Below are 12,913 nucleotides of genomic sequence, written 5' to 3'. Positions count from 1 at the left end.
TGATTCAGATAGAGGTTGTAATAAAATAAAACAGGCTTTCAAATTTACTTCTGGTATCATTTGTTGAAAATTAAACCAATTTAGACTCAAGAGGGAGTACTTTTTTATGATATGTAAACATTATACAGTAGTCAAACATATATATGAAAAAAGTGCTATGAAACCCAAAATTTTTATTTCATGATTCAGACATTGAGACCTATTTATCAAATGTCTGTCGGACCTGATCCGACAGTGCGGATCAGGTCCGACAGATATCGCTGAATGCGGAGAGCAATACGCTCTCCGTATTCAGCATTGCATCAGCAGCTCTTGTGAGCTGCTGGTGCAACACCGCCCCCTGCAGACTCACGGCCAATCACCCGCCAGCAGGGGGGTGTCAATCAACCCGATCGTACTCGATCGGGCTGAATTGTGGTGATCTCTGTCAGCCTCATCAGAGCAGGCGGACAGGGTTATGGAGCAGCGATCTTTAGACCGCTGCTTCATAACTGCTGTTTCTGGCGAGTCTGAAGACTCGTCAGAAACACGAGCCCACAAGCTCCATACAGAGCTTGATAAATAGGCCTCAGAGCATGAGATTTTAAATAACTTTTGTAATCTACTTCTCTTATCATTTACTCTTTGTACTCTTGGAATATGTGGTTAAAAAGCAGGGATGTATGCTTAGTGACTTATCCACTTCTGGAGCACTATACGGCAGCAGTTTTGCAAGACTGTTATCCATTTGCAAGATCACTAGACAGCAGCACTATTCCCCGACATGTAGTGCACCAGATGCTTACCTAGGTATCTCTTCAACACAGAATATCATGGGAACAAAGTAAATTTGATAATAGAAGTAAATTGGAAAGTTTTATTAAATTGTATGTTTTGTCTGAATCACAAAAGAAAATGTTGTGTTTCATATCCATTTAAACCAAGACATATTGGTAAATGAAGTCTGAAACATTCATTTTAGTGAAATCAGATGGGATAAAAGTAAGAATATCAGTTATAGGGCTTCATTAATGAACCTATGATGGCAGCTTCAAAGCACCTTTGGCTGCAGGCTCACACAAGCGAGCCTGCAGCCGAGAGTTAAGAAGCAGATGTCATCCAACCGCTGCTTCTTAACCCACTTTGCCGCCTGTTATGTGATGTATCTCAATTCCCCTGGACTTTTTTGATCAGGGAGATTGACAGCCCCTTCTCGCTCATGAATGGCTGTGTGCGAGCAGGGTGGTGGTGTATCACAATAGTCGTTTTGTACAATGATAAATGCAGACAGCTTATTGATGTATGCCCCTGTCCTCCTGGTCTTTGATAAATCTTGGCCAAAAAGCAAATACTAAGATGAACATTTGTATGTCCCTTTGAAGATCCAAGCACAAGCAGGAAAGTCTCAGTTCTAGAGAGGAAGCTAATGTCACGCCGTCTTGGGGTTGACTTGCCTGAAAGCAGAGAGTCACACCGGACCAGCACTCCTGTCCGCCCTGAACGCACAGGTGGATCAGTGGCTGACTCCGCACCAACTGGAGATCAGCAAAGTGGTTAGTGACAATGGAAGAAATTTGGTGGTGGCATTGAATTTGGGCAAGTTGACACATATGCCGTGCATGGCACATGTGTGTAATCTGATCGTACAAAGCTTTGTGCATAAGTACCCAGGCTTACAGGTCGTCCTGAAGCAGGCCAGGAAAGTGTGTGGCCATTTCAGGTGTTCCTACATGGCCATGGCGCACTTTTCAGATATCCAGCGGCGAAACAACATGCGAGTGAGACGCTTGATTTGCGACAGACCGACACGTTGGAATTCAACACTCCTAATGTTCGACCACCTGATCCAACAAGAAAAAGCCGTTAATGACTATTTGTATGAACGGGGTTCTAGGACAGCATCTGCGGAGCTGGGAATTTTTTTGCCACGTTACTGGACGCTCATGAGCAATGCCTGTAGGCTCATGCGTCCTTTTGAGGAGGTGACAAACCTAGTCAGTCGCACCGAAGGCACCATCAGCGACATCATACCATTTGTTTTCTTCCTGGAGTGTGCCCTGCGAAGAGTGCTGGATCAGGCCATAGATGAGCGTGAAGAGGAAGAGTTGTGGTCACCATCACCACCAGAAACAGCCTTATCAGCATCGCTTGCTGGACCTGCGGCAACGCTGGAAGAGGATTGTGAGGAAGAGGAGTCAGAGGAGGAATGTGGCTTTGAGGAGGAAGACCAACCACAACAGGCATCCCAGGGTGCTTGTTGTCACCTATCTGGTACCCGTGGTGTTGTACATGGCTGGGGGGAAGAAGATACCTTCAGTGAGATCACTGAGGATGAGGAACGGGACATGAGTAGCTCGGCATCCAACCTTGTGCAAATGGGGTCTTTCATGCTGTCGTGCCTGTTGAGGGACCCTTGTATAAAAAGGCTGAAGGAGAACGACCTGTACTGGGTGTCCACACTACTAGACCCCCGGTATAAGCATAAAGTGCCTGAAATGTTACAGAATTACCGCAAGTCGGAAAGGATGCAGCAGTTCAAAAATAAATTAAAAAGTATGCTTTACACAGCGTATAAGGGTGATGTCACAGCACAACGGGAATCTAACGGGGGAAGAGGTGAAAGTAATCCTCCTCCTCTAACGACCACGCCGGCAAGGACAGGACGCTTTACAGACATGTTGTTGATGGAGGACATGCAGAGCTTTTTAAGTCCTACGCATCGCCACAGCCCTTCGGGGTCCACCCTCAGAGAATGACTCGACTGACAGGTAGCAGACTACCTCACCTTAACTGCAGAGAGCGATGAACCCCTTGACTACTGGGTGTGCAGGCTTGACCTGTGGCCTGAGCTATCCCAATTTGCGATAGAACTTCTGGCCTGCCCCGCTTCAAGTGTCCTGTCAGAAAGGACCTTCAGTGCAGCAGGAGGTATTGTCACTGAGTAGGAGGACCGACCAAGAATCTTTTTCCATCTCCCGGTTCCTAAAATCGATGCCATATACACGTCCCCTGATAGGGGACGTAACAGGGATTAAACTGATAAGAATAGAACTACTTAACACACCACTCCTATCTGGTGGCACATTAGATTGCATGCGCAGTGCCCCAAATTTGAAGTAGGAGGACCGACCAAGCATCTTTTTCCATCTCCCGGTTCCTAAAATCGATGCCATATACACGTCCCCTGATAGGGGACGTAACAGGGATTAAACTGATAAGAAAAGAACTACTTAACACACCACTCCTATCTGGTGGCACATTAGATTGCACGCGCAGTGCCCCAAATTTGAAGAAGGAGAACCGACCAAGCATTTTTTTCCATCTCCCAGTTCCTAAAATCGATGCCATATACACGTCCCCTGATAGGGAACGTAACAGGGATTAAACTGCTAAGAATAGTACTACTTAACACACCACTCCTATCTGGTGGCACATTAGATTGCACGTGCAGTGCCCCAAATTTGAAGTAGGAGGACCGACCAAGAATCTTTTTCCATCTCCCGGTTCCTAAAATTGATGCCATATACACGTCCCCTGATAGGGGATGTAACAGGGATTAAACTGATAGGAATAGAACTACTTAACACACCACTCCTATCTGGTGGCACATTAGATTGCACTCGTAGTGCCCCAAATTTGAAGTAGGAGGACCGACCAAGCATCTTTTTCCATCTCCCGGTTCCTAAAATCGATGCCATATACACGTCCCCTGATAGGGGACGTAACAGGGATTAAACTGATAGGAATAGTACTACTTAACACACCACTCCTATCTGGTGGCACATTAGATTGCATGCACAGTGCCCCAAATTTGAAGTAGGAGGACCGACCAAGCATCTTTTTCATTCTCCCGGTTCCTAAAATCGATGCCATATACACGTCCCCTGATAGGGGACGTAACAGGGATTAAACTGATAAGAATAGTACTACTTAACACACCACTCATATCTGGTGGCACATTGGATTGCATGCGCAGTGCCCCAAATTTGAAGTAGGAGGACCGACCAAGAATCTTTTTCCATCTCCCGGTTCCTAAAATCGATGCCATATACACGTCCCCTGATAGGGGACGTAACAGGGATTAAACTGATAAGAAAAGAACTACTTAACACACCACTCCTATCTGGTGGCACATTAGATTGCACGCGCAGTGCCCCAAATTTGAAGTAGGAGGACCGACCAAGCATCTTTTTCCATCTCCCGGTTCCTAAAATCGATGCCATATACACGTCCCCTGATAGGGGAAGTAACAGGGATTAAACTGATAGGAATAGTACTACTTAACACACTTTATAATAACGCAGAGAGAGGCAACACAGAGAGAGGAGTCTGAAGAAGAGGAGTCAGAGGAGGAAGGTGGCTTTGAGGAGGTGGAAGACCAAACACAGCAGGCGTCCCAGGGGGCTTGTTGTCACCTTTCAGAAACCCTTGGTGTTGTATGTGGCTGGGTGGAGGAAGAGTCTATAAATGAAAACGCTATTTGAGTTGACTGTCCCTTTAACTACGTTTATTCATTATTTTGATAACAGACCTAAGCTGAAAAGTTGTTTAAAATTGCTTTCTCTATTTATACGATAAAAGTGTAATTTTGAATTGACTTTCCCTTCACTTTCTACCATTTAACCACATTTTAACTGCACTGGTCTATAAATACGTTTCGATGTCTTTTTAAATTGTTTATAAAAAAATGAAAATGTCATAAATAGATATGTAGATCTTAGAAACCTTTTTCCCCTAGCCTCATGCAGACAATATGTAAGTACAATAATATATTCTAAATGCTACTTCTAAGTGGTAAACTTCATGCTGGATTTAACAAACACCATAAATGTATTATGTTTGGTTTAACAAGATACTTGATCCATTACTTCTCTTTAATCTTCATATCTAACTTTCACCTGCAATTCAGTTCACACGTCTTTAATAGTTCCTGTACTGTACATTTAGAAAATATTATCTGCTCTATTGTACATGTAACCTGATTCATTCTGTTTCATCTTTCACTTATACGTAGGCTGACCATATTGCCGCTTTAAAAAGGGACACATATGAAAAATACATATGTCAGGGCTATTTTCAGGGCTGTTTAAAGAAATGATTTTTATATATGATTTTTATATACACTCACATATGTATTTTTCATATGTGTTCCTTCTTAAAGCGGCAATATGGTCAGCCTACTTATACGCATGATATTATTTTAACAGTGATACCATTTGTGGAAAGAAATTAGAGAGTTTTATTAAGATTATAATACCTTTTATAAATATGTTGATACAAACTCAGTAACTTATATATATATATCTTAGCACAGAGAAAATGTAGCATTAATGTATCAAGCTATTATATCTAGTAGGTTTTACAAAATGTAACAATCGTACACATTTGCTTTCATTCCGAGTAGAATGTCAAATAATTAAAAAGTTAGCAGAGGAAATCAAAATATTAGAAAAACAGTAATACATCTTATTTTATTAGTTTTTAAAATGATATTTAAATCAAATGAATGTAAAACTTATTTTTTTTTTTTTTAATTATATAGAAAATTCACAGCCTTCATTAACTTAGTGATGCCCTGAAAATTACAGGGGCATGTGACCAATCATTTCTAAGGGAACAATCCCCTCTTTCAAATTAGAGGTCTTAATGTCCTTTTATTAAATCAGAGGGGGATATAGGGGCTCTTTAATAGCTGCCCTCTCTTGCTTAAAAAGTTCATATTGGTCTTTGTGGCAAGTAATTATGGGCTTAATTACAAGTGGAGCAAATTTATAGCTCAGGGTTCGTAATCCTTAGTATAACTTTACAAAAATAATAGAGCACCATCTCATATTACAAATGGATGGTAAAAAAGGTTTACCAGAGCATCTTAAGGTGACCAACATTTTCGTAACATGCACTATATTTTAAATAGATAGCGCTGGAAGTGTTATTATCACCCCTATTTGTACTACTTGTAACACAAAATAGTAGTAGAAAAATAAGAGCTATTGGAGACAGGACAAATGCTTGAATATATACATAAGAAAAATCATAAATATATTAAAATAAAGCATTTCACAGATTGCTATACATATTAAATGTAAAATCAAGGTTTATTATTGAAATACATGTTTAACAGTATATAGTAATACCCTGCATCTTAGAAGGCTATCTCCCTTTCTCAACCAGCTAATGTCCCTTTAAGTGATGTGGATGAGGGGTATGAGCTCCATATCACTAGGAATGAGGAAGTGCCTCTGTCCTAAGCAACTACCAAATTGTGTGCACCATCATGATACACAGCGGGATGTCATTACACCTCATAGCCATCCCCACAGCAGTGACATGCTCTGACTGGTTGACTACACAGCACAGAATAAAGGGGACAATAGTACTGTCCTCCTTATTTAAGTATTTCATACTTATATGTTTATAGTAAAAAATATGCAAATGCTTTATTCTAAATGCCATTGAATTTGAAATGAACAATTCATGTTATTGTTTCCTATTTCACTGCATGTGCAAGGACATAAAACATAAGAGTTCTCTTTCATGATTCTCATGGTGTTCTTTCCTGAGGAGTATATCTAGGTATCTAGCGTGCATGTATGTATCAATAGAGATATTTGGTAGTATCTTTAAAAGAAAGAGTTAAAAAAACGCCAATGAGAGACAGCTGTGTTACTGTAACTTCCCCCTGAACTAGTACTTTAGAGTAAAGCTTGCCAACTGGTAATGAGAAAGTGTTAGCTACAAGCGCACTCAGTAACAAACAATGCGGCTGTGCACTTAGCTGTGGGTGATCCGTCAACCAACATAATTGTTTCCAGTTTACTTGTAATTTATAGCGAGGAGGACTTAATTGAATCAATATGCACTTGTTTTGTTTGTTTGGTAATATTTTAACCTTTTTAACCCTTTAAGGACACAGCTTTCTGTTTGCTCAATTGTTTTATGACGGAAAAATTCCATCATATGCCCTTAAGAGGTTAAAAGTCTTTGCATAAGGAATCATCAGCATTTTACAGTTCTGATGACTTAAAGGGACATGAAACCCAATTTTTTTCTTTCATGATTTAGAAAGAGAACGCAATTTTAAACATCTTTCTAATTTACTTCTATTATCTAATTTTTTTTATTCTCTTGATATTCTTTGCTGAAAAGCATATCTAGATATGCTCAGTAGCTGCTGATTGGTTGCTGCACATAGAAGCCTCATGTGATTGGCTCACCCATGTGCATTGCTTTTTATTCAACTAAGGATATCTAAAAAATGAAGCAAAATAAATAATAGAAGTAAATCGTAATGTTGTTTAAATTTGTATTCTCTATCTGAATCATGAAAGAAAGATTTTGGGTTTAGTTTTTTTTTCTTCATGATTCAGAGAGAGAATGCAATTTTAAGCAAGTTTCTAATTTATTTCTATTATAATTTTTCTTTGTTCTCTTGGTATCTTTATTTGAAAAATCAGGAATGTGAGCTTAGGAGCAGGCCCATTTTTGGTTCAGCTTGCTGGGTAGTGCTTGCTGATTGGTGGCTAAATGAATGACAGAAGCAGTAAGACCATGGGGTCTGGTCCCAACCAAATCTACTGTTTTCTCTAGTTGACTGCTGATTTTTGTCAAGGATACCTGGCAATCATAGTTGAGCCCAGAGAGTTTGATCATTATCTGCTGGCTTACACACATAGAAATAGCTGCCTCTTAAAGGATCACAAAACCCAAATTCCTCTTTCATTATTTAGATAATGCATATCATTTTAAACAACTTTCCAATTAACTTATGCTATCAAATGTACTTCATTCTCTTGGTATCCTTTGTTGAAGGAGCGGCAATGCACTACTGGGAGCTAGCAGAACAAATTGGATGAGACAAGGCGACAGTGACAATAATCATACATGTACAGCCACCAATCAACAGCTGTTTCCCAGTAATGCACTGCTCCTGAGCCTACCTAGATATGTTTTCTAATAAAGGCTATGAAGAGAAAGAAGCAAATTAGATAATAGAAATAAATTGGAAAGTTGTTTAAAAATGCCTGCTCTATCTGAATTGTGAACGTTTAAATTTTGTTTTTACTGTCCCTTTCACCCCTTAGCCTCTTTGAGTGACCATCCTAACAAACTGTCTTCTGTTGTAATGCCTTCTCTCTCTGTATACAAAATAAACTTTCATACTATAGCTATTGAAAGGGGCAGTAAAGGTGTTGAGGTTTGGTATACATAGTAAAACAACTTTGCAATATACGTATTTATTTTGCATCCTTTTTATGTAATTTAGCTCTAAGAATAGTGTATTTTCTAATTGTCTGAGCTGGAAATGTACACTGCAGTCATCTCAAGGCAAACCTGCTACATATCATTCCCTAATTGGTGCTAGCTGATAAAAATAAATACAAAACGAGGCACTATATACTGTCGTCTGCAGATTTTAGCTCTGATTGGCTCCTCCAAATAGTTCAAATGGTGCGTGGAGTTTGACTATTGAAAAATAATTACAGTAAACAGGATGTTAATTTGTTTTTACAATCTTTAGAATTTGCTGATATGTTTGTCATACAACATAAATGTCTTGTAATTACAAGGTGTTTATTGTCCATTTAAAAGAATACTTAAACTCAAAATTAAAGTTTCATTATTCAGATAGAGCACACAAAAGTAAACAATTTTCCAAATTACTTTTATTATCAAAAGGTTCACAATCTTTTTATAAGCACACTTTCTGAGTCACCTACTGAGCACCTGTATGTATTCATAGGATATATGTCTATGCATTTAATGTTTGGCTAATGGCTTTCGCATGATGCAGGGGAAGGAAAATTCAACTAACTCTGATGATTTTTTTTTAAAAATAATCTACTGATCATTTGAAATTCAGAGTGTTTATTTACATTGTCTTTTTAATATGCATTCATTTGATTAAGATATTCTGCAGTATTTAACGGTCCTTTAAGCAAATACACAGTTGGAGGTTCCAGTGTTGGGTTCAGATAGAAAAGAGAGATAGCTCTACTTCATATATTTGCCATCATTTATTATATTGTGTGTGAACAAGGTTCTCTGAAAGGTAACCTGTCCGCATGCTTTCAGGGCAGCAAGCGCAACATCAGCTGCTGGAATTTAACATTGATGCACAAATGTTTGTACAGCCCTGCCCTCGTGCAACCATTTGCTCAAGAGCAGGGTTTCTCAGACAGAAAAATGAATTAATGATGTTTGACACCAGCAAACTGAGGTTGCGGACATAATAAGAAGCGTTGGTCATTAGCAAGCCTGCACCAAAACTGGCCTGAAGCTGCTTACCTAGCATCATAAATGGGGGCCATGTCCTCCTGTGCATTAAAATATGGTGAAACCACTAAGTACACAGAACTTAATAGCAGGAGTTAGATTGCACTCCATTGAAAGCCTTATAAGAGAATTTATCTGTTAGTGGTTGGGTACCAGTTCTAGGAGTTCTCATTTGGGAAATTCCTGCATCAGGGCCATAGTTGAATACTTCATCAGGGGAACATACACAATGAGTCAAGTAGTATTTAACTGTTGTCAAATGTTTTAACTTCAGCAAGTGAATATAAAAATATTAATTTCAAATCTGGAATACATTTTTTTTATCTATTTGTACATTATGCTATATGTTAATATATTTATGTGCTTGACTGTTTAGATGTTTATGTATATATTTATTTTTGTATGCTTGTATTTATCTATATATTTGTATATATGTTTATGTGTGTGTGTGTTTTTTATTTATATGTTAATATAATAATATTTATGTAGTTATATGTGTATTTGTATGTTTATGTATATAGTTATATGTATGTATGTATGTATATATATATATATATATATATATATATATATATATATATATATATATATATATATATATATATATATATTAGGGTTGCACCGATACCATTTTTTTAAGACCGAGTACAAGTACCGATACTTGTTTTCAAATACTCGCCGATACCAATTACCGATACTTTTTTTTTATGTCATGTGACTGTTTACCAAGCTAAATACAGACTAATTATTTAAGTTTCCTTATTTATAATTATGAAGGACAGTAGCTCAAAAGACATTATGAAATAATAAAACAGGTTTTATTTGTCACAAAGTTCACAGAACATGTTTAGAAAATAAAAATATTACAATAAAATATATTAACAATAACAAATATAAAATTGCAACCAACCAAAAGTGCCATACAGTAAAAAATAGAACAGAATACTGTTTAATCATGGCGAACAACACTATGGGCTAGATTACATTTGACTGGTAAGCTTTACCAATGCTCTCATTAAACGTCCAACTCCATTAAAGGCTATGGAGTTGGAAATGTGAGCAGAGCATTGGTAAAGCTTACCAATCAAATGTAATCTAAATCTAGTCCTATAATTGCAGGATGAGTGTTCATTGGGATTAACTTAATTTTTCCTATGAGTACTCTTCCTGCAATTATATAAGCTAAGATGTTCCTCAGAGTACAGTATGTTTTGAACATAATTGTGCAAGATGAGAACTAGCAGTATAAAAGGCAATCTAGCAATTAGAATAATTTTTCAATAGTTAGTGGCAAGTTCTTTTTAAGGAACAGAACAGAAGCATCTCTGCATGTTCAGCTATAAGTCTGTTTTTGCTATCAGTAAGGAGGTTCAACTTTCCACACTACTGCATGGGGCAGAAAGATATTTTTGGGCCATTTTAGCCAAAGCTGGAAATCACAGTTTATTAACTGCCCAGTACTTCAGGGGTTTGTCTAAACGATGTAAAGTGATCTCTCCTACAATAATACAAATAAGAGTAATTTGTATTGGCAGAAAAGTAGTAAACAATTTTTAGTTTAGTCTCCACTCCAGCTTTAAATGAAATGGGAACATGCAGTTTGAAAAAAAACACCACAAGATAGCATATGGGTAGTAAGTGGAGGTATCTGTTTAAGTATCGGTGCATTTGCACGAGTACAAGTACTCATGCAAGTACTTGGTATCGGTGCAACCCTAATATATATATATATATATATATATATATATATATATGGATTTGGGTACTTTACTAAAAGGGGGAAAAGTAAAATATGCATGGAAAAATGTGTTTAAATCAAATAACACAAAAAATTATTTACTAAGGTCCAGATTACGAGTGGAGCGCAAAATATCGCTTACTCGATATTTGCGCTTCATTCAGTAATACAACCTAGTGCAGCGAAGGGGGTAAAGTCGCACAGTGATGGGCAGCAAATGTAAATATATATGTATATACACATATGAACACATAAATATATATGTATATAAACATATGAACACATAAATATATACAGTATGTATATAAGCATATACATATATATTTACGGAAAACAAACAGTCCCCATAGACCACTATGTAAAGGCACTTTTCAGTGCCCACATCCCCTCACTTTAAGCCCTATAAAATGCTTCATGCAGTTATTATTATTATTATTATTATTATTATTATTATTTAAAAATACTACTTTTTTATTAAAAAGCAACACTACACTTGAATTTGGGGGCAAATGAGGGACATTTTGAAAATGAACAAGAGATCTGATCTCTGGGTAATTTCAGAGCAATAATTGCTACCCCAAGCTTGCGGTAGCAATAACCAGCCATTTGTAAGTGTTGGTTATTTATCATGCACCCGTAAACGAGTTAATTTGCCAATTTACACGCATGCTATAAATTAGCGCTCCACTTCTAATCTAGCCCATATTTAGTTATCATGTGAACTACTGGAATAAAGCTATAAATTTTTTTGGCTATGATACATTTTCATATCAACAGTCTGATGTAGACAGTCACTGTAGGTGATAGGGGAAAAACATTTTTTGTAATCTGTAATCTTTAAATTGGGTCAAGTAGCACAGCAGAGGTCTAGACATGGGGCACTTGACACTTTTTAAGTGTGCAAGTGCATTCTGGATGTGACAATGACATATACACAAATTCTAAATGTTTCCTGCATAGCTTTGTACTGATATTGCTTGTATGGTATGTTTTTTTTTTTTAGCTTGTTAAACATTTGTGTCAATATTATATAATGTTATCAAAATTCTGTATAATCAAAAATATTTGATACGTTGTTTCTATTTGTATCTTAAAAAAAATTTTTGTTTATCTTTTTTTCAGATGTTTTATGTCCTAACGTTAAAATCGAGGGTGACCGATTTGAGCTCAGAAATGGACACCAAGATGAAATTCCAGGTATGCATAAAATATTGAAAAGTCTTGATCTTTCTTTGTTACCATAAGAAGGCAGATCCGATACAAACAGTGTGACACTGCTTCATCGGTTGGCAGGGTAGGATCAGAGGTGGGTGGGCAGCGATCATCAGAGGAGGTGGTTCTCTATGCTACAGAAAAGGACTATAATCGAGGGAGGAGGGAAGGAGTAGTGGGTGCCTACACTACAAAAAAAAACTATAGAAATGCCTGATTGGTTAGACACGAGAGGTAGGGAGAGTGAGGGGGATCCCTACACTACGGACTGCCTGACAGTATCTAAGTGACCAGTGTGTGTGTGTGTGTGGGGGGGGGGGGTAGAGAGAGCTGTTTGGAAGGGATCAGGGAAGTAGGAGGTTTCATGTGGGAAGGTAATCCCTAAACTACATCAAATATTACCCCTAACAGCTAAAGGATTAACCCCTTCACTGCTGGGAATTTCATAAGTGTGTTTCACAGCTGTAATTAGCATGCATGTCTGCTATTTCTAAATAAAGGGGATCCCAAAGAAGCTTTTGTAGCCATTTATCTTATGACTGCACTGGGAAAAAGTTAATGATTTCTTTTCTTTTTTTTTTTTTTATATGAACGCATTTGGTGGCCAAATGGTGGCATAAAATATATGAAAGTGGTCCTTGATCAATACCTTGGATTGTTTACTTTTAAAATACTGTATATATAGTTTTTATTGGATGAATTAAAATCAAA

The 12,913-nt window shown here is 37.7% G+C and overlaps 1 protein-coding gene across 1 annotated transcript in view; it reads left to right on the top strand.

Annotated features, from left to right (window-relative positions):
• The window catches only part of COL22A1 (collagen type XXII alpha 1 chain), a 667,744-nt gene that overhangs the window by 213,607 nt on the left and 441,224 nt on the right, over positions 1 to 12,913 (top strand). The window contains exon 4 of the mRNA XM_053715381.1: positions 12,113 to 12,187. Within this exon, the coding sequence (XP_053571356.1) occupies positions 12,113 to 12,187 (75 nt within the window). The remainder of the gene's footprint in view (positions 1 to 12,112; positions 12,188 to 12,913) is intronic.

The sequence above is a fragment of the Bombina bombina genome, chromosome 5 (assembly GCF_027579735.1).
Source record: "Bombina bombina isolate aBomBom1 chromosome 5, aBomBom1.pri, whole genome shotgun sequence".
Taxonomy (NCBI): domain Eukaryota; kingdom Metazoa; phylum Chordata; class Amphibia; order Anura; family Bombinatoridae; genus Bombina; species Bombina bombina.
Note: the sequence above shows the minus strand (reverse complement) of the source record. Positions and strands in the feature narration are given on the sequence as shown.